The sequence below is a fragment of the Barbatula barbatula genome, assembly GCF_947034865.1.
Source record: "Barbatula barbatula genome assembly, chromosome: 16".
Lineage (NCBI taxonomy): Eukaryota > Metazoa > Chordata > Actinopteri > Cypriniformes > Nemacheilidae > Barbatula > Barbatula barbatula.
Genome location: NC_136779.1, coordinates 1,629,967 through 1,653,199, shown reverse-complemented (window position 1 = coordinate 1,653,199; position 23,233 = coordinate 1,629,967). Strand labels below are relative to the sequence as shown.

Below are 23,233 nucleotides of genomic sequence, written 5' to 3'. Positions count from 1 at the left end.
GATATTTGTGGATTAATAAACAGGCAGAATGTTTGTGTGAGAGAGTGATGGAGAGAGAGCATCTCTTAGACTTTTTTTCTCTTCCCAGCAGTAAAGCAAAAAAGACTCTCAAACTCACCGCTAAGCAGCATGTGCGTGTGTGTAAGTGTGTGTAAGTGTGTGTGTGCATGTTTTCATGTTTATTAAGCAGGGAATTCCCAGGCAAAGCTTCCTCTGTAACAGCCTGATATTTCCCATGCGAGTGGGTTTGGGAATCTCATCTGAAATGCAGCAACATGGCAAGTCAGCAGAAAGAAATCAATCCAGAGCGCCTCTCTATCATCACGCATGTATATTTAATGCTGTGAGAATGTCAATGTGTGAGAATTCTGGTGCACTGATGCTGCAGAGAGCGTCACTCCTGCATTGTCCATCAACCACGGGAGCCAATCAAAACACACTGTTTCTTCAACAAGACCCTCCCACTGCAGAGAAACGGTACACGATTCTTCTGGAGATAGAGAAAAACACTGAATTCTCATAAAACTACAGAACAGATGAGAATACTCGAATCAAACATAAAGAGAGACTTTGGAGTAGTAAGAGTTTGTGATGCTATTATACCGAATTCGCCGTTTGGAAAAACCACTAACCCTAAAAACTATGACCAATATTAACAATGATGTTTACTTCCACAAAAGAAAGAAATGCATTACGTGCACCTTGCACTATAGTTGTTTTATGCATCATGACAAAAAACAAACCGTTTTAGCTATTGGCATAATGCTGCATGTTTAGTGCTGTACGTCCACATCTGTATGCGGGGCGAGCGTGTCTGTCTTTGGACGTGGTTATCGGACTCATTTGAATTCTGGGCTCAAATGCCACAAAAGCACAGAAGAGAAAAGTTAATTCATGAATCTGAAACTCAGCATCAGAGCGCCGGCGAACAAGGTCACTATGGCAGAACCGCCGCAGAGCACACGCACACGAAATATACATCAATCTACACAACATCAAACTGAATCTGCATGCTTAAACATGACAATACATCAAAGCACACAGAAAAAGACAAACAGAAAGCATGAAAATATGATCAAGTCAAGTGTTAACACATAACATTTTGGCATTAAAAGAGCATGTGAAGATTATAGCGGCATCTAGTGGTGGGGTGGCAAAATTCAACCAATGGCCCTCCCTTTTGAAGCATTACGATTGCCTACACAAAACTAAAATGTCTTTACATTTTTGCTTCTTTGCCAAAGGAGATAAGGTATTTATGAAACGCATTCTGTAGAGCAATTTGTCCATTTAGGGCTACTGTAGAAACAACATGGAGTCTTCCATGTAAGGGGACCCGCCGTTTGTGTAGATAGAAATAGCTCATTCTAAAGTAATAAAAACATAACGCTTCATTACGTAAGATCTTTATACACCTCTGAACACATAGTTATGTATATTATATTGCATTTCTGTCAATAGATCATGCCAAAAAATTACACGTTGGATCTTTAAATAAAGACGTTTTACACATTTCAAAGCAGATGTCATCTGTCTAATGCCTCGATCACAAACACACTATTACTTTGTAAGACACTGTATTTCAGAGAGGCGGATATAATCCGATTACGTCAGATGAAGGGTTAATTTAAACGTACATTGAGGACTAGTGGTCGACCGATATGGGTTGTTTAAGGGCCGATGTCGATATTAAGAAAGCAATGTGGCCTATAGGCTAATACAAGGCAGATATAAGAAATGAAATTACAAAAAAAAGTAACTAAACTAACTAAACATATTTGTTGCAATATTCTCTTAATTGTACAAAATTTTACGAGGTAACATTTGACAATAACTGAGGTTTTTTTGTTTAAAAGTTTTACTGCTTCTTAAATCCACCAGAAGATTCTAGATAATGTGTATATTTAATGACGAAAACAATGTAATTCATGAATATTAATATACAGTTACTGTTAAATAAATTAAATTACGTCAAAGTTTAAAACTTTGATTTGCTTAGTTAGTGGCATGTAGCTTAGCATTCAAACAGAACAGACTTGATCATATGAAAACGTGCACTCCAGTTCACACATTAAGGTATCGTGGACAGTTAAATGCGGTGAATATTAAATAAAAATACAGTATATAGGAATGCAAACTTATTTTTACTTAACACACAGTGTATTTGTGTCCGTCTCATCCACCTCACACACACATTGCTCTCGTGCTGGGATTTGAGTGACAGGTTACGGAGTGCGGGGGGGAAACAGCATCTTATTTGCAAGTTACCAAAAACAACACACAAACAGTATCCATTCCTGTCAACACTCCTGTTTTTCACACCCATCTCCTGCCTCCCTCCCGTTTTGTTATTTTCTTTCCCGTTTTGCCCCCCCGGGAGGTCTCCCGTATTTTGGTACACAAAGGGAGGTTCACGGCATAAACTTATTATCATTTTGTTTCATTTAGCTCAGTGGTGAGCATTGCGTTAACAACGCAAAGTTGTGGGTTTGATCCCAGGGGATTGCAGATACCCATGTAAAATGTATAGGATAATGCAATTTGGATAAAAGCGTCTGGGAAATTCAGGGAAAAATAAGCGATATGTCAGACAAGAGCAACAGTACAATAGGTGCTAAATACAAAAGCTAGACGACTACCGACTTCGAACCGACTTGTTGCTTCGCTGTCTCATGAGGCGATGACTTCAGAGGCAGCGCTTAGGCATGAAGGCAGCTCCCAAAAACACGTTCGGACAGCCTTCAGAGGCACCGTAACAGAACTCTGTTTGAAATATAAACAGAGGCCGCCTTTGTGATAAGTAATCCAATATTTTAAAACTACAATAGTAATTTATCAATAGATATGCAATGAAATTATTTACACATAAACTGTGCTATAGCGGCTTTCTTGGCCGACATATATTATTTTTTTAACTCAACCCTCCTCGACCAATCACATTTCCAACGTGATCACACACACAGAATTGTGGGACATTGAAGTCAGCGAAAGATTCGTCTTTCGCTTTATAAAAGTTAAACTTTATAAAAAGTGTTAATGCATTGAAGTGACTTATTAGTGAATATTAAATATTTATACAGTATAACAAATTCATAAGATGACACCTGCAGTTAAAGGTCTTTAGAAAGATTGATGAATTTGTCTTGTGCTGAAAAACAACATACAGCTTCTCTATTTGCGCAAATAAGCGGCGTACCCTCGCGCAAGTGTTTTTACCAGATAAGAGCGCGCACTGGGATATGTCCGCTCTACAAACTGCAATCCTTAGAGTTTAGTTTCAAACCGGTCCAGTTAAAATGTGAATCAGAATCCTATGAGCAGTTTTGTTGTTAGGCTGTATTTACATTATGCTGGTTTGTTATTTGAGTGAGATGAATGTGGGATGAGAGCTTGTCTCATGTTTGCGAGTTGGCGACTCTCTGCTTTAATCCCAGTATTTCTGTGATCACTTGACATCTTTAATGAGATCGTGTGGGTGTTTGGATCGAGATCGCCATCATTAAATGATGTATCGTGCAGCTCTACTTTATTATGAAGAAATAGCTCTGGCTTTCCTGCCAGCACCTTCTTTTGTCTTCCCAACTATACCTTTAATGGTGCAAAAACATGTGAACGCTGTCAAATATTTTGAGGCAATGATAGCGTTCTGAAGCGGAGACAGATATTTCAAACGTTGACCTGTAGGCCTGTGTTACGTGAGATTTAAAAAATCTTCACCTGAACAGTATTTGGACACTGAAGTCACTCTTGAAACTGTCTGAATGTCTTTACATTAGATATCAAATCAAACTTTTCTCCAAACAAACCTTTTGACAAGGGGATATAAGTGGATGTATGAAGTCATTTCCCCTAAATTTAAGAGAGAGAGAGAAATGGGGCTCTAAACGTCAAAGACAGCTACAGTATTTCTCCTGCAATGATGTAGTTTGGTAGCGTGATCTGCCTAAACTTCTGTCCTCTGACACCTGATCTCAGATCAGCTCAGACTAACAGTGTCTAATTTGGAAACATAATGCAATCAGAAGAGCAATACAACAAAAGATGAATCTCATCTCTCTCCATCTGGCTATTCTGGATGCCAAAAAACAAACCAACGCGACCACAGATAACTGAATAAATTAACATTGATAAAAACATTTGAAACATTAACAAAAGCTCTGTGAGAGAGCGAGCGAGAGAGATCGAGCTAGAGCGAGAGCGTGATCGAGAGAGAGATCAAGAGAGAGAGAGATTGAGAGAGAGATCAAGAGAGAAGGAGAGACAAAGAGAGAGAGAGATAGATCAAGAGAGAGATCAAGAGAGAGATCAAGTGAAAGATCGAGTGAGAGAGAGACGGATAGAGAAAGAGACATATCGAGCAGAGAGAGAGATCGAGAAATCAATAGAGAGATTGAGTGAGGGAGACTGAGAGTGAGAGATCGAGTGAGACGGGTCGAGAGAGATTGAGAGATATCGAGCGAGAGAGAGTGAGATAGAGAGAGTGAGACGGGTCGAGTGAAATCGAGCGAGAGAGAGAGAGAGAAAGAGAGAGAGAGACACTCACTATGAGAGGACAATTTCTGCCCATAGAGATCACAGTTCTGTTGACCGTCCTCAAGAGTTTCTCCATGATGATCTGCACGTGCCGTTGGGTCAGACCCTAAAACAACACACAAAAACTGTTAAAAAACTACCAACTCGCTAACAAAAGTCATCAGGGGGTTAAAATAACAGAATGTGTTAAGTTGCTGTGTGTTAAACTAACTATATACAGTCGTGATGTGATGGGACATATAAAGAATATATAAAAAAAGTTATATTTCTCTAAAATCTACATATATTCATTCAAAGAAATATGTTTCAATTACATTTTTATATATTTTTGGGTGAATTCCAATAGAGATATTCGAGTTACTCAGATTGACTGAATTGTTTAACTCACATTTTCTCAGTTTAAACAGCATATTTCATTGATTTTACAGCTTTAAATTTCTACATTGTGTATGTAAATTGTTTCACCAAAAATGGAGTAAATTACAGTTAAACTTTTTACAGTAGATGTTCGTTTATTTATGCATTAAACATTTTTGACATTATTTTAGTTTAAAAGCACAACAAATTGAAAAAATAAATATCAGGGTGCTTAAAAAGATATATATATATATATATATATATATATATATATCTGATACCGCTTTTCCACCGGGGCTGGTGCTGGAGCCCAACTGGAAACTGGCTTAACAACGTTCGTAATATTATTGTTATTTTGTTACTAAATGTTCTTTTTATTTAGTAAAGTATTATTAAGTATGATTTAGACGTATTGAACAAATATCAATCTAATAACGTTCTAACAAGGGATTGTGTTTTATATCATATTTCATTGTATTAAATAACAGTTAGAATAATCAGAATAGGCATGGCGCCTAAATCACGTGTGACTATTTTAAAAAGGGAAATGACAGGAAGCATTGTTGTGTTTCATAACGTTCAATTTCATATTACTCCGTAAAATATCAATTTACATGAGAATATATATGAACTGGGACTGACGTAGAGGGTTCTGCTCCCTGCCAGCACCAGCCCCGGTGGAAAAGCAATATGATACGAATTATGTCACTGGCAGAGAAATGTCAACAATTATGCAAGTAAGATATCTAGAATTATTTATAAAATGTGGAAATGCCAAGTCGGCACAGGTGCATGTCACCCCGTGCTGAACAGAATCAGAAAGATGTAAACCTGTGAGAGTGATGCTGCAGTCAAACACAGAGATATTAAAATGGTTCATACAGTAAGATTCTTTTTAACACCAAATCTCGGTGGGGTGATGAAACACCCGTCCTGCTCTCTGCCAGCAGTGAGATACACACACAGAGCTGATTGTGAATTATTAAACAAGCTTTTTTAAAAGTGCTGATCTCCAGCAAGCAGTGTGAAAGCTCTGCGTATGAGTGTGACGTGTGTGTTACGCAACACAAATGAACACAAGCGCTTATGAAGTCAACACACGTGCACCCAAAACTGTCTGTGTGTGTGTGTTTACACTTCTGCAGACGTTTAATTCAAGCACATGGTGGCTGTAAACACACCCTCTATCATGGTTTAAAATATACGCTGCACAAATGGTAACATGTTTATTCTAAAAAGCATCTGATTGGCTAAAAGTATGTGGTGCAAGATGAGTCATCAGTTTAAATTGTGTTTTCCTACATGAAAATCTGAGTGCCATGGATTCGCAGTGCGTTGTGTGAACGCTGGGATGCTGTGTGTGCTTACTACATCTTTCCGGTAGAGAACCTCCAGGATGTTGCTGAGTAACTGACAGCAGGAGTCCAGCTCTTCCTGATTCTCCATGTGAAATTTCAGCTGCTCCGTCATGAGAGGCAACAGGATCTCCCGGCAGTCTAACATGCACAACACACAAACACAGCCAAGCAGAAGTCAGGTGAACTGAGCGGGACAGCATTATAACCCTATGAATAACATTATTCCTAAATGGGATAGTAAAGAACCTCAAGTGCACAACATAAGCGCAGTGGTACAAAATAGGGCTACATACATGGGAAAGGTTGTCTGCCATCCAATTGTATAATTTTCATGACATGCATTATGCACTCGGCACAAATCTTTATCAAAGCGTCAAATACTACATTAAATGCATGTCATTCTTACTTTCGTCAGTTTGTGCGTTGACTGGGAAAGGAACTCATGACCTTTGGGTTGCGAACCTAATGCTCTGCCCATTGAGCTGCACTTTAGTAAATGAACTCCATAGAAAATAACACTTGTGTTCAATAAGTGCCGTAGTCTCAATTGTTGGCAATTAAAACGCCTTGTCGATATTTTCATCATTAGCAAAAAGTCAAACAGATCTCTCTGAATCCGGCTTTCATACACACACACACTTGAGCCGCATGCAGACATGAACGTGTGCAGATAAATATTTATATATCGAAATATCTGACAGCTGAAGTAATGAAGTTTCATTTGCAGATTGACGTTCAGAGAAATCAAGAATGTGCCGCATGTCATCTAATCTGTCCGTCAACGAGGGAGGCGGGACTTTGTGCAGGAGCTAAATCAATGCAAACGAGTTCGTCTTTCATAAGCAGTCGCTACTAAACAAAACACACACGCACTCGCAATTTCCAAAAAATCCACATTCTCCTCTTTATGATCACGCACGGCATGCTGTACACACTTATATATGAAATAAACACCTGACCTGCCCCTGAACTCTCAGAAAGCATTTCACTGGCTAAAATTACAAACCAGGGACACGGCGGAATAAATCAAGGCTCCTTACAGCAGTGTCACCGCGTATTCTGCGTGTTTCCAGAGAAGCTTGGCTTCTGCCTTATTTATTCTTCCCAACAAACATAAACCTATTTCATCGAATCATATATCACCGTAAACCTAAGGAGAGCGGAGAAAAGATCTGGATATACCCGGGACACGTCGGCGAATATACAACAGCATTCTGATGAGGATACAGTATATTTGTGGTGTCCTTGTTAGTTGTCACAACTCACAGTTGTGATAGTAGTTATGGTTCGTATGTAACTAGTGTACTCGGATGCAACCGCGTACTGCATGTGATCAAAAATACTGCTAGCTTTGCATCTTCATGCGTCCTTGCATTTTAAAATGCATCACCGAAAACTCAGTCTACATCAGGCGTTATCATGAACTGCTTTCTCTATTCCGTTTTGTCTTTTTAGTATTAACTACTGTAATGATGGAATGAAGCAGAACAGAGCATCCGAAGAGTGAAACGTTCAGATGCAACTGTTACTCAAATCGTTGTCGATAATAAATTCACATTTATGTTGAAAATGAATAAACACACACAAGCAAACGCAGGCGCAAACACATTATTCAACAAAACAAAAAGATGTGACTCAAGCCGAGAGCGTGCCCGGCACATTTTTTCAGGTCAGACGAGCCCATGTGTGTTCATTTATTCCAGAAAAACTACTGGCACTCACGACCTTGTGCCGGAGGAGTCTGAGCTCACAAACACAGAACCTCAGTAACACATGCAAATCTTCAGGATGTGTGTCCCAACATCATTCTGTCACAGAGAGAGTTTACACTGTTAGACATCTACTGACCCGGTTTAAACTGACACGCAATTCACTTTCGACAAACCTTAAAGGGACAGTTCATCCAAGAATGAATATTCTGTCGTCATCTACTCACTCTCATGTCATTCTGATACCCGTTCTGATAAAAACAGATAAAGATATTTGGAAGAATGTCAGTTATTTTCATTTCTGGAACATCATCCACTAACATAGTAGAAAAAAACATTCTGGGGGACATTTGACCACCATTGCATTATTCCTACTATGATAGTCAATAATGTCCCAACATTCTTCCAAATATCTTTATCTGTTTTTATCAGAACGGGTCTCAGAATGACATGAGAGTGAGTAGATGATGACAGAATTTTCATACTTTAAACTATAAGAGTAGGGAAAATAAATACTATGGGCGCTAATGGGTGATGAGATCTGTTTGGTTACTTGTTTAGTTACGTGAGTGTGTGTGTGTGCGCGAGTGAGTGCTTTAATTCAATAAGAGCAATTGACATCCCATAATTGCAGCTGAACATGTGCATCTACCCGCAGAGCTTCTATGTCACAGATTTAACAATTTACCTTCAAACACAAACAACAAACAAACACACATTGCACAAAAAACATGCATGACACAGACGCTCACAAACACACGCACGCTTGCAGTAAAAGCATGCACAACACAAACAAACACACACACACATGCACTACACACACAAACAATGCACTGAACAAAGACAATGTGGCACACACAAAACATCATTCATCATTATAAACACATACATCATGATGCATAAATATCTGCTAAGCTGATCATTCTTTTATTGTTCTGTCAATGCATACAAACTGTCATTGTTTACTCACGTATGGGTCTGAAACAATGACTTCACGACACTTCATTTTTGAGTCAACCCTCCATTCGAAAATGAAAAAGTTACTAAAAGAGTTTTCTCTGGTTGCCCGATATTCACCCTATTCCATGCAAACATTTCTTTTCCACTGACCACTGAAGTTGATGTTGAGCTTCTAATAGGTAGTTAACATAATACATCTCACATGTATAAATCACGGACCAGAAAATCCACAAAGCCACCAATGACAACGTCAAATACAGCTGCTGTCAGACACTGACCTTTACCGTGTGTGCGTGTGTACGTACCGTGCTGGGTGAAGAGGTCGCTGTGGACGATGTCAATCATGCAGATCAACTTTTGCTTCACCAGACGCCCCAGAGGAACTTTGAGAATAAACTCACTGAACAGCTTACTGGAAAAGAGAGAGTGAGATTTGCATTTGCATTCAGCAAACAAGAACTGTTGTGACATTGATTTAGTATTTTATTATGAATAAAATGAGAACCCAAGAACATCGTGTTCATTTCTGCAGCACACATGAGAAGATTGATCGAAGAATGTCGATAACCAAACCACACTGAACCAATGACTCGATTGTATGTGTAACACAAAATATCATACACGTGGTGTAAATAAACGACAGCATTTTTACTTTTGACTGAACTTTCCCTTTAATATCGTGAAAATTATGAGAAGCGAGCGGTGTGGAGCGGGCGCACCGCGTGTGAGAGTTTGATCTCTGGGTCTCCACCTCCTGTTGAAGTGACGGTTCATTTCTAAAACATGCTGACTGCCCCGGGCCATGCCTCCCTGTGTACATCTGAATAAAACACGCACTCGCGGCCGCTCTTTTTTTGTGCACACAACTGGCTCTTGAATGGAGGAGGATGTGAAGAGAGAGGTCTGGCCTCAGTCAACATTTGTTTGGTCGGTGAGTGCGTGGCGTCCGCGACATCTCTGCTTAGCAAATGCAATTCTATGACAGAGGAAACAGGCCTATCCGAAAAGCAGGTGCGATGCTATAAATATTTTAAATGAGCGATGAGGCGCTCGCGAATGTGTTCACACTGTAATACAACATACAGCTATGATCAGGAAGGGAAAAGAAAGGAGGAGAACAGAAAGAAAAAGTATGAAATTAATGACTATTTAAAAGAGAAAAATGGAAACTAATCAAAGGCAAAAGAAAACCGGGGAAGGGAAGAGATTTGATTTAATGCTCCTGCGTGTACACAGATTTGTGATAACTCTCTCTTACTTTCTCTGGCTCATCCATTTGACTGTTAACATTTAAAAGAGAAACAACACGAATACAGATTACTGAGCGAATTTAACACGAATCCCGCTGTTATAAAACGTCTCGTGAAAATGTCAAGTCTTTGAAAATTGGCCATTGTCAGGGATGCATTTCAGGAGCGCTTCACAGCAGGATTCACGCTTACAAACACACCGCTGTGAGTGCAGTACATAGAGCTGCATAACTCCATTATAATGCCACTCAGGGAGAAACGCATTATCCAGACCAACAGACAAGATCGCTGAGTGACCGTCGCGTCTCCACGGCAACCGCATCACTTTGCAGTGACTGTGTTTGGAATCTAAAGCGCGCGCGAGATACTTGAGCAGCAAAGCGATGCGTTCCAGTAAAGTCTATCAGGAAGAGAGAAACAGGAGATGATGAGAGCTGCTTTCTGAGCATGGCGCCACAGAAATACAGCTTTCATGCACCTCTGTATGGAAATCACTCCACAAACTAGACCTGAATTCATTATGAGTCTCACAGACGTGATCAGATGACACAGAGAGAGAGAGAGAGAGAGAGAGGGGGGGAGAGGATGCATATCATTTTTGTGATTTAAAGGACTTCATTAATACTTGTTTTAAATCCCTAAAAATTTTGAGGAGGGATTTATTACTTAATGTTGCAGGATATTAAAGTGGTTATAAAAATGGTGATTGAATCTGAGGACATCAGGGATGCGATGATGTAAACTCACCTGAGCTCCTTTGGATCAAAGACCACTTTGAGATCATTGACGATGGTGGGGACGTATTTCAGCGCCGCACCCTAGAATTCAAGCAAAAAATAATATATTACCACATTAACCAATAAAGACAACGAAAAAGACAAGTCGTATTTTGTCAAATCCTGCAAACAACAATCAGAAATAAAATTGTTCGCGTAAAAATGTTCTTTCAAACAAATATTAACGGTTAGTGAAGAACTGTGTGGTTAGTGATTGTGTAAACAAATCCAAATGTGATGAACGGCATCATTCGGGCCCATCAATGGAAGTTGAGCCCCATGCAAACCAGACGATCGCTACCATTTATCATTTGTATTATTTATTTTCCATTTATAGATTAACTCCAATAAACTCCCACCACACCGATCAACAGATTGAGAAACTGCGTGTTCGATTCTCTCTACAACATACTTCAAGTGACTTTAACATTATAACGATAACTATAAAAAATAACGTTTTACAACTCGTCCTTAATTAAGTTCACACCCTAACTATAACGATACGGGGAACGATATCGTTGGGATCAATATCAAAAATATTTTTTCCAGCTGATGAACGATAAAATACTTTTTTTGGCAGGTTATGTGATCGAAACGCAGCTTTTATTTCAGAATTAAAGACTGTAGAAAGTGGTGTGTTTACGGTGGGATAATATACTGTATATGTAACGCTTATGAATCAGCGAGCTTTACGTCCCGGACACGAACGCACCTTCAGCCTTCGTATAGAGCATCCAGCCATTGCTGTCGTATTTTAGAGAAAAGATGTTCGGGAATGAAAACGAAAGCATCAGGAGGTCATCTACATTCATTTTAGTGACTGAGAACACTGCAGCGCGCAGGCTTTAAATGAACATATGTGAATTGTTACCGTCCGCTGGTGTGGATGCAAATATACGTAGTTATAGATACAGTTATCTCTATAGTTATCTTTATAATGTGAACGGCCCTTTTCTAGTGCTCTGTGATGGAATTATTCTCAAAGTTTAAGTCAAAGGTCTCCACCACTTTCCCATGATTTAAAATATTCAATTCGATGGAAGACTTTAGTTTTAAAGTTGTTTGGCAGATACATTTGTAGTTGAACTGGACAGTGAAGAAAAAGACGTTGGTCACTTTCTCTACAAACTATGATTCCTGGTTCTGAATCTGAATGTCTGTTAAAGAAAATTCCTGTACTTTGTTTCTATGATCGGATGAAGCTTGTTGATCTAATAGAATGACACCTGTCAATCACAGACGTCACCCGTGTCCATCTGTCTGTCACAACATCATGCCCTAAATATTTACTTCGTCTCAGTTTGAATAACTGCCGTGTTCCTCGTATGGATCATTATTAATAGAGAAGCAAATACTGTCTGGTGTGCAGAAGCTCATGACCTACCATCGTCTCAAATGTTTCTCCTTCATTGTCATCAGATGTTGCGACTGGAGATGTGAATGTGGGGAAATGACATTTTGGATGGCGCACTTAAGTTAAACAAACGTTCGTAAATCATTGCCGAAAATTTTACTGGTTGTGCTGGCAGCTACTTCAATTTTGGCATCTGAAAAACCCGAAGGCCAAGTGAGACCCTGTTTTCGAATCAACCTTAACCACCGATCGCTTTGATTTGCGGGAACGCTCTTTAAAGAATGAAACAACCGTCACATTCAGCCGCAAATAGTCTTGTTTTATTCCAGTCACACATGAAAACGTGGGAGTCCTGAGATTTACAGCCTTGGTTTAAAAGCGGCCGCATTTGGTTTGATCTTTATCATCACGTCAAATTCTGATGTTCTTTGAAATCATTTAAAAGCAAAAAAGCATCAGAAAAGCTGCGAACCTCAAGTCAACAGAGGCGGCGAGGAGTGATGGATGGGTTAAGAAGTTTCCCATTTGATCAATTCTCTCTCCAGCAGCCCACGTCTGGTGTGATTTAACTTGAGTTAGCGAGGAAATGAGGTCTCGCGGTTCAAGTGTTTGCTAAAAAAACAGCTCGCAACTTATAACGCAACTTGCGTTTGAGCTGATGTGCGAGGGTAACGCACCAATAAGACTGAGAGGTTTGCAACCATGACATCATCAAGTTTGAGCATCACGCGAACGATACACATCACATGAGGAAAGCTACAGGATTTCTGTGTTAAACCACAGGCGTAAAATCAGTGTTTGTCATTATAAGTTCACCCCAAAAAGTGGGCCACGATCACTTTTGTAAATAAAAAATTGTTTAGAACTATTTTTTGTCATTTTAAACGGGTTTTATAAAATACCTTTTTGAAAGATGAAGTCATACAGTGTTGGACTAACATGAAGTTTAAGCAAATACTAACAATTCTATATTTTCTACCACGCATGCCATTTCCAATATGTTTATGTACAAAAACGTACACGGTTCTTACGCACGCCAGCAAGTTATCATTCTTGATAAATCCCTTATGTTCTTCAGCACCGTGCTCGTCCACCTTCATGGTCATTTGCTTTCCGGAAACGCCCCCAATTAACCATATATGGTGACGAAACCTCCCTTTATAAGGCGGTCTTTCAAACCACATTCTTTGCGTAATGCACGTTTTGCTCAATTTGGTATTTTATTGTTGGTTTCACCATCATTTATGGGAGATTTTATTTCGCATGAATTAAAATGTTCACAAAGAAACCAGCAGTACTTGATTGGTAAAAGTGCAATGTTATGATGATTTGGTAAAGCGATGTAGTAACAGATAAGATATAAGCAATAAGATGTTAAAATGTGTTATTTATTTCATTTTTGTAATAATGATTAATATGCAAACCTCTTTTTGTTCTTTTTCAGTTGGTTTGAATCATTTTTATTTTAGATATATTGTTCTGTTAACATTGTGCTTTCAATAAAAGAAGGTTTGCCAAATCATCCAGCAAAGTGAGATCACACGTGACACTACAACTACACTTCAAATGATTTCCCATCTGTCTTTTGAAGTTTCTCACATCAATTATACAAATGTCTAGCTTGAACTATGAATTTGCTAATTGGGTATTTGCAAATAAACGACGCAGGAAACACACAGATGAACTTTCTTCTTGTAGTATCACTGTTCTACCACTTCATTTTCTGCACAAGCATGCTCACAGGTGTCCTCATAATCACAAACAATTCTACGTATACGTACAAGTTGAAACCTTTCTTACGCACACATTTGATAAATGAGGTCCCTGATGTTTTGTGGGTTACACATTAGGCGTATTAACACAGAAATGGCGCGACATGACAGGTCAAGGACAGTAACAACGGAAGACAAATGGCGGAGGAGCAACACAAAAGATGGAAAGAGAGAAGCAGAGATAGAAAATACCTTGAGGAGAAGCTAAAGATGGTAAGAGAGAAGAAACACAAACGCATTCAGAAGATAAAAAGAGCTCAAGACAGACACAAAACAACATCATTTTGGTTTTCTAGAGGGAATAAGCAGCGTTTTGAGAAGACCGCTGAGTAAAACATGGACATGTCATCCTCGTGTCGTTGTGTCATGTTGAGGGACAAAAATCCTTTAATAACAGAAATTTTAATTCTCCATATTCAGTGTTTATGTATACATCTACGCATAAACTTAAGAGATCCTTTCAAAATGATTGTAAAGTTTACAATTTAAGTTGAATGATCCTTGTTTCATTCTGTGAACTACTAATAATATATCTCCCAAACTTTTTATATGAAAAATATTTTTTCTATTTGCATTTGCATACGATGAAAACTGGAGAAACAGGTGAAAATAACTGAAAAGATGTTGTGTATTCTTTCAGACGTTGTGTATTTTTTTTCTGCAAAAAACTGTCATATTTCTACATGTATTTATGAAGAGCTGAAAATGTTGTTATGTGTTTTTATGTGACCAGAAGTTTGATCACAGTACTAATGTCTATCACATTGCTGTAGGATGACTTTGTCACTCCTGAGGTTTGATTATCTTCATATTAACTGAAATGGACACAGTGCATCTAAAAATGAAAATTTTGAATGGTCTCTTAATTTTATCCACGGCTGTAAATATATTAAAGATCCAGTTACAACAAACCCCCTTGACAAACGTATTTTCTCATCTCATCGTGAAGTTTTTCTGGACAGACTCACCTTCACCCCTCCTGTACCGTCAGCATTGCTGTTCATCATGGCGTTCAAGGAAGCAAAGAGGCTCCTGAGGGACTCCATGAAATCACTCTCACCTTTATTCTCGTACAGCCTGAGGGAAACAGACACACACGTCCACACGCAGACAGCAAATGATCATTTCATCTACACCATCAGAGGAAACAGACTGGTGAGCATGTGTTTGTCATGCTAATGCGTGACATCAAACCGGCCGAAGCCATACAAAGCGCATGGAGAACAATGTGGCGGACCCGGCACCTGCTCACCCTCAACTCGAGCTCCTGATCGCATTCTGATCAGACTGATGAATTGCTCTGTAATTTACTTTGAAGGGCGGAGGGCAGACGGGACGCTTTCGGCATCATCTCAGCTCCAAACCAACATCCGGAGAATTCCTGCTTTCATTAAACGCTCAAATGGTCGACTTCACTGATTAGCGTCCACCTGATTTTCAATCTTTAACCGTATCCGGTGTCAGAATTGACATCTTGGCTTTAAAAACATGGTTTACAAGCAATCACAATACGTACTTTTACTTTCTTTTAAGGTGACGACTGTGACGTGTGCAGTCAGGTTAAATATAATCGCTGGCACTGGGGTTTGTCCGTCAGAGAGGACAAAGTCGCCGGGATCAGCCCGTCCTCATTAGTGTCTCTCACAGCAGTGTGAGGTGTCAAGTGCTCGCAGGGGTTCAGGTGGATGAAGCCCTTGAGGGACACATCGTACTTCACCTGAAGACAACAAGCTAATCACCGCTGCTGAACTTCATTTAGACTCGGTCATTACTCAACATGTCCACGCTCGACCCAAGTCAGCAGCGCTGCCCACTCCACATCCAGCCCGTCTCAGACACATTCTCCATCAGTCAAGAAACCAGGACGCTTCGGATCTGACACACTGCTCTCGGTCAGAGTTTTACAGAACAAAGATGATTTGTCAAAAGAGATGGGATGTAGAATTCTGACTGGATGAGGTTTTAGTTATTATCTGCTGGGAATACAGTCTTCCTATTCTGATGTCATCGTGTCATTATAAACCTGTATTTCTTTTACATGCACAACCCGAAAGAAGATTTTTGAAGAACGTTGGTTTGCAAACAATATTGAACCCCTTTGACTTTCATTGTATGAACACAAAACCACAGAGACATTTCTCCAAATATCTTCTTTTGGGTTACACAGACGAAAGAGTCCTAAAAGGTTTTAAACAACACTAGCGTGAATAAATGATAAAAAAAAGTTTTTTAGGTGAACTATCCCTTTAAGAATTTGTTAATGCTCTACTTTTTAAGTTAATTTTAAAATCAAACCCGGTTTCGACAACAACAACAAATGGTTCAAAAAAAGCCATTTCTGACAAGGCATTTAACTGAACGTGCACGCATTACATTACTAGCGATGTAACAATATCGTGGCTTTTAACACATAGGGTTACTGGTTCTTGGTATTTTCTGTTTGTTTCATATGGTTATACAGGTTTTTTTTCTTTTCTCTCCTATGCTACGACAATTGTACAGCACTTTGGTTAGCTTGGGCCATGCTTAAATGTGCTATATAAATAAATAACTTGACTATTAAAATCTCACTGAACGACAATATTTGGAATAAAGTCCACGGTACGGTATGTATTGCACTGTTTGAAATGACAAATGATGCCTTGGAAACGTGCCATAAGCATCCGTTTTTCCTCTACTCATAACTGGTGCTTAGAGGTATGAATTAAAGTATGAGGTGGGTCACATGACCTAAGTGTCACTTTTATTAAATAAAATAACACGATATTGATATTGTTACATCCCTAGACATTACTGTACATTGTGTATGAAGTTGGGTCTCAAATGATCAGAAATGATTAAACAGACATAATCTGGGGCTTGAAGCGGTTTTTGAATGCTAACATCCTAAATGTATTCAGACACCAAGTATATTTTTAACTAGTGATTTCAGGACACTATATTTTGCTATCCTCACTTTCATAAATGAACTAAAGTAAACTGTGTTATAACCAAACATTCTTCATACAGACTACCAGAACAATTTGGAACATTTTTCGGACACTTTGCCACTGGACCGTGTTATGTGTACGTGTTTTTCCTTTAATTCCTAAAGCCTTTTATATCACAGACTGAACAAAGTTAAGCATTTCTTGGTAATTGTTTAATATAAACAGGTATTCTCTTTATAGCTGACAGCTATTCAACCTTGTTCATTTGTGAGACGGTCCGACAGAAGAATGGCCAAAACTGATTTGAGAGGAAATGCCTCACAGTCTTCTCTAAAGAAAAACTCTGGTGTCTGAATAATTTCTTTGGTTTGACTGTGATGAAAGCAAACAAGTTTACCAAATTTCAAATTGGCAGTGTGAATAATCCCAGACAAGCTTTATTTAGAGATGTTAATGTGAGAAAAGGACGTACTGGTTAAAGAGAACCCGAGACTTCACGATGAATTTAAAGATGTACTCCAGAGCCTTGAGGGCTTTCAGCAGCTGGTCTGTGAGCTTCTCGGCATTTTCCACATAGTTCTTCAACACTCTCATCAGCTTGCTGAAAAACATCAACATGCACACACACGTACAGTATACCCTTTAAACACTTCTGCCAAAATCATGCGTGTTAGAAAGTGCATGTCATTTCTCAGAACAGTAAATATAAAAGACAAAAAGCCTGAGCAGTGTTATTGTTTGACTCACGTATAAGCGAGCGTGGCGCTGAAGTGTTTTCGGATGTAGGTCTCGAGAACAGGATTGAAATGATGGAACTTTCTGTCAGCGATCAGTCCGATTATGAAAACCTTTTAGAAGCAGAAATACACAGACAGACATTCAAAACCAAACACAAGCGCAGCAAATTCTTAGTAAACAAAACTTTGTTTGGACTTTAATAAAAGTTCAGATCCATTCAATGTGACAACAATACTCTGAGTGGCCCGTCAGCATATAAATATATGATCTAATAAATTAATCTTATCATTGCAAAGATTAAACATTTATGTTCAGGGCTAAAACTAAAGCCTACGACACCCTGAACATGTATTTTATCCACAGAATATGAATTTTACCAGAGCATCAAACACGAGGGTATCGAACGTTTCGCTGTCTGAATTCTCCATCATTATGTTGAAGAGGGCGTCCAAGGTGTCCTGTAAAAACTACACACACACAAACACACATTATTAAAGCCGATGGTCGGCGTTGGAGTAATGGGATGGTTTTTAAAGCTTTGTGGTCTCAAGAGAGGGAATGTGAAAAGATGCCATCAGACTTATAGACTGTCAATGTAACGCACATGCTGTCCACTTCTATCGCGTTTATTCAGTCCCAAAACTTGCGTGCATGATTTAAGCGTGCAGAACAGTTCCAAACCCTCGCCAGGGCGCATTTATGCTCCGCAAGCACGCCGAACAGTATAAGCGCGTGGAAAAGAATCGTTGCGAGAGCGCATTTCTGCTCCACATGCAAACCCAGTCCACGGGGCAGTGGCAGATTTCTCAGATCCTTTGATTGGTCACTTTTAACATGCACTCACCTACGTTCGCTGACCTGTATCTTACCCGTTGAACAGATACGTCAGCATTTGGAATTTCATGCTTTTCAGTTTTAACTTGGGTTACAGTGTTATGTATGTCAACAGTAAGCGCCGTCTGTGTCAGGGAGTGAATTTGCACGTTCACTCAGCTTTTCGCCAGTGAAAAGCGTTTGGGTATGAACGCCGAAAAACGCTGGTGATAAGCGCGTGCGTTTATCATCCCGGTGTGTACAAGTCTTAATGTATAAAAGCATCTTTTCATATTTTGCACAGGAACAAACAAACACTTTGAGGTTTATAAATTAGATGGTTTGCACATTTGCTCCAATTCAAGCGTTATAAATTCAGTGAAAGCTATTTAAATGTTGAAATTCTCCACCTGATGTCGAGCGGATGTTTGTGTTGTTATTGCGGACGTGAGTTTTATTACAGCGTTCGGCACATCTGCTGTTCGGCCTCTCACTACATTTGCCGTGTAAAAAGAAAGAATGTGCATCCTTGAGAAGAAAAACACACGCTTCAGAGAATTACACCAAAGCTGCCGCATATTTTCAGCGGCAGAGCGAGTGGCAACAGATACAAGATGCCGAGGGCCGATAACGGTCATAAATCTGCCATTCCTGAGATGAGATTCACCGTGTTTAAGATGCCACTTTTTAAATAAGCTGTACACACATAAGTCACCACAGAGAGGAATCATAAAGTACAGGTTATGGAGGGGACGGGACATTATAGTAATGAAACTGACTGAGATAGAGACAGATAGAGAGAGAAACACATAAAGACGAGTTCACACAAGCGTCCCAACAAATGGCAAAAATGTCAACAAATATCCAACAAACCACAGAAACAAATGAGCACATTCACACATACACAACCCAGCCTTGATCCTCTCTTATGACAAATCCAGCTGCACTAAAATGTGATTGATGATTTTCTAAAGTATTAGAAAAATAATAGTTGTTTTATTTCTTGAGCTTCAGGAACAAGAAGCGTACGATATTTCTCTTTTGAAGGCCTTAAGTAAACTTTAATTTAACGTAGCACTTCACACTTTAATATGCCGAACAAAACACCTGCCGCACACAACACACACTCGGTTTATTAGCAGGATATCGAGTGAATAATTCTTCAGACCGAGAGAAAGTTCTCTTCAACACGCTCTGAAAACACCTGCCAAGTTTGGAAATTGAATTTTAGAGGATGGCACGGGTGAGGCATAAAAGCTGCGAGGACGGCATCATAATCCTGCAGAAACGCTTTCAGTGCGTCTAACAGGGATTTCAGCCAAAATCTGCTGGGCGAAAGAGAATGCTTCACAACAAACAGTTTTGTGGGAATTCTGAATGCAGTTCGACACAAAAAATTACATTTCGGTTATTGTTGACCATCTGAGGAACGCAACGTTCTACCAATACATGTCATCGGGTAGTACATGATGTGGCACAATGACATGCTCTCGATCGCTGACAGCTAAAGTGTGTTTGACGTCTCAGAGAAATCTCTCTGTGAGAGAAGGAAGAAAGAAAGAGGCCGTTTGCACGAGACTGTTGTCAACTTAAAACGCTAAAAATTATGAACTTATGCAAACTTTAGAAAACCGTCTCTAACTTTTTGAAACCGCCGCTGTTTTCATTTTCGGTAAGAAAGATGATGAGGTAAGAAGAGCGGGAAATATAGAGGACAGAAATACATCCACTGAGTGATGAACTGATATACTGTCTGGCACACCTACAGGGATTTTTGAGAAACGGATGACTATATAACAGCCGATTAACACTTTTCCGTGATAAACAAAAGCTAAAGAAATAAGCATAGTTTTTTAAGAAATATAATTGATATCACTTCAAGAGACTATAAGTTACAAATGTTAACAGTTTTCATTTCCATGTAAACTGCGAGACTGAACTTTCTGAACACGTCATGATCATACGTGTACGTATCTAAAACGCAAAGGAAAAACGTTTCTGATTTTCATAGTGTAACATGGCCTAAGAAATATAAATATATATTTTTGCTGTTACTATTCTTCTACCAAACCTGGCAAATTTGTGCATCTTTGAAATACATTATTTAATATAAAAATTGATTTCTTCCTTCCTTCAAATGACGCAATGAAAAATGTTTTAATCAGATCGGATATATCAGATAGCAGTGGTTCTCAACCTTTTTGATTTCAAGGCCCCCCGAACACTATTTGAGGTCCTCCCACTCACATTTTTTACACAATAAAATAATGTGTAGCTTGGTATTATTCGTGTATTTTTGTTTTAAAAAATAATCAAACATTAAGAAATATCTTGGCCTTTAGTTCTTTTAATGTTCTTTAAAATCATTATCTTAAGGCCTTCTTGATATTATGCTCCCTAGTGGCACTCTTCACTTTGTTGTCATTTCACAATTATTGATACCTTAAACGTTTCTTTAATCATTTAATCTTTTTCAGTAAGTCATTGATTCACCTCATTTATCTATTTCGGGATTTCGTTTTAATTCCATCAGCCATCTAAAACACTTCTGGAAATATCATTCCTATAAATATCTGAGCATGTTTTTTGGCAGCCTAAACTAATAAGCAAAAAGCTTTTGAAGTACAGCACGGCATTCATCAATAATTTCAAATAGTAAATCAAAGTGCAAGTCTCCATGCCAACTTTAAACAGTTATATTGACAGCACATATATTACCGCATCCCATTCAAACTGCGGTCTGACTGAGGGGGAAATAAATCCAGAGCTCTCTCAGATGATTCAAACGTACCTTGACCACTTCTCCTCCATCCACCTTCATCAGGTGACGAAGATTCTGCTGGAGTAAACTGGTGTTGGACCTCCACTTCAGAAGTCCCAAGAGATCAACTACAGGAGACACACCACACGAGAAACCACGTCAACATGTTCACTTGTTACAAGTACGTCAAATATTCATCCACACGTGTTGGCTATAAATCTTGATAATGAAAGAAAGACACAAAAGAGATGCGTGTCACACAGTCTTACCACGGAAAAGCATTAGCCTGATAATAACGTTTCTCAGGGTTTTATTTTTAGAGAATTTTGCGGTTTATCGAGCATTTCAAGATCATATATTACACAAGAAGAAAGTAAACAATGTCAAAGGTTTATAAGGTCAGACTCTTATTCAATCTCGTACATGAATGAACGGAGCATAAGTAAGCAGTTAAAGAGATGAAGATGCTCTCATTTGAGAACGGGGCTCATCTGTGCTGCTCGGCACCTGTAATCTACAAACGGTTTCACGGTTTCCATGGATCCCGGGGGAACTCTCCGCATGCCTGAGCGACTCCCATAGCGATCGCCATGGCAACAGAAGAGACTGACTTTTTAACCTTAAACTTGGCATTCCAGAGAGTATCTGAGGACAAGCCAACACGAAATGACATCAAGTCGGTGATGCTGTACTCCGGCGAGACTTTTTCCAGGGTCAATCAAAACAACACACGGTGACACATTCATACAAAGCTACAGATCTCGGTCAGAGTAGATGATGAGGTAAGAAGAGCCGGAAATATAGAGGACAGAAATACATCCACTGAGTGATGAACTGATATACTGTCTGGCACACCTACAGGGATTTTTGAGAAACGGATGACTATATATAACAGCCGATTAACACTTTTCCGTGATAAACAAAAGCTAAAGAAATAAGCATAGTAAACGTAGAAAAGTCTGCCGTTATTTATTTAAGAAATATAATTGATATTCCTTCAAGAGACTATAAGTTACAAATGTTAAGTTGAAAGCACTACGGTGGCTGATATAGGATTAAGATGCTGTTACGCTTTAAAACTAAACAATGAAATGTTGCCATAGCAAAATATAAAATAAGTGTGAGGCACTTAAATTACAAACTAGAAACAACTATACTACAACTGAGAAATAATTAAACCTATGCATCAATATTGAAATATTGAATATTTATATTATAAAATCAAATAAAAGGCTAAACAGGTAATAATTCAACTAATATTAACTTAACTATCATTCAAAATAGTAATAAGAAAATTAATAAATGACTCAATGTTGACCAATCTCTATCAAGATTTCCAAAGAAAAGTGTATAACATTTTTGAATTCAATACAAAGGGGGAAAAACATTTGTGAGATTACACAAGGAGAAACAACTCGTGTTTAGTGACAATGGTCAATATAGCTTAAGAAACAAAACCTTTCAGATTCATTTCATATCATCATTGCACATCTACAGGACCTGTGCCAGTGTGGGCGAAACGTTCAAACTCAAGCCTGCAGGTTTAATAAAAGCTGTCGTGCCACGAAGGAGGACAGGCTTGCTGTCATTCTTTATTAAAAAGCCATCGTTTATCCCTTTTATTGGCTGAGAGAGGTCTCTGTGTATAATGGGAAGCGCAGAGAACATTGAAATTTCAATCACATGGGAAATTTACTGCGCAAACATCCGAAAAACATCCAAACAGGACACTACTTACAGCCCAAACTAAATTATAAACACGTGTAGAAATTCACACCAACTCATTGATTTCCACCTGCGGCGTTGATGCTAGCCGCTCAGAATGCTAATGTGCAACAATTCACTTTTTTTGACGGATTATATTTCCAGAAAAACATTGGACTTTTGCCGTTGATGGACACGACCTCTCTGGCTAAATCAGC

At 38.9% G+C, this 23,233-nt stretch overlaps 1 protein-coding gene across 2 annotated transcripts in view; it reads right to left on the bottom strand.

Annotated features, from left to right (window-relative positions):
* Positions 1 to 23,233, bottom strand: part of dock1 (dedicator of cytokinesis 1) — a 183,127-nt gene that overhangs the window by 110,739 nt on the left and 49,155 nt on the right. For both annotated transcript variants that reach the window (XM_079475850.1, XM_079475851.1), the window contains exons 19-27: positions 21,342 to 21,439; positions 18,115 to 18,204; positions 17,747 to 17,847; positions 17,472 to 17,600; positions 15,038 to 15,146; positions 10,915 to 10,985; positions 9,223 to 9,329; positions 6,259 to 6,386; positions 4,544 to 4,639 (exon numbers count right to left, since the gene is read on the bottom strand). In XM_079475850.1, coding sequence (XP_079331976.1) covers positions 4,544 to 4,639; positions 6,259 to 6,386; positions 9,223 to 9,329; positions 10,915 to 10,985; positions 15,038 to 15,146; positions 17,472 to 17,600; positions 17,747 to 17,847; positions 18,115 to 18,204; positions 21,342 to 21,439 — 929 coding nt within the window. The remainder of the gene's footprint in view (positions 1 to 4,543; positions 4,640 to 6,258; positions 6,387 to 9,222; positions 9,330 to 10,914; positions 10,986 to 15,037; positions 15,147 to 17,471; positions 17,601 to 17,746; positions 17,848 to 18,114; positions 18,205 to 21,341; positions 21,440 to 23,233) is intronic.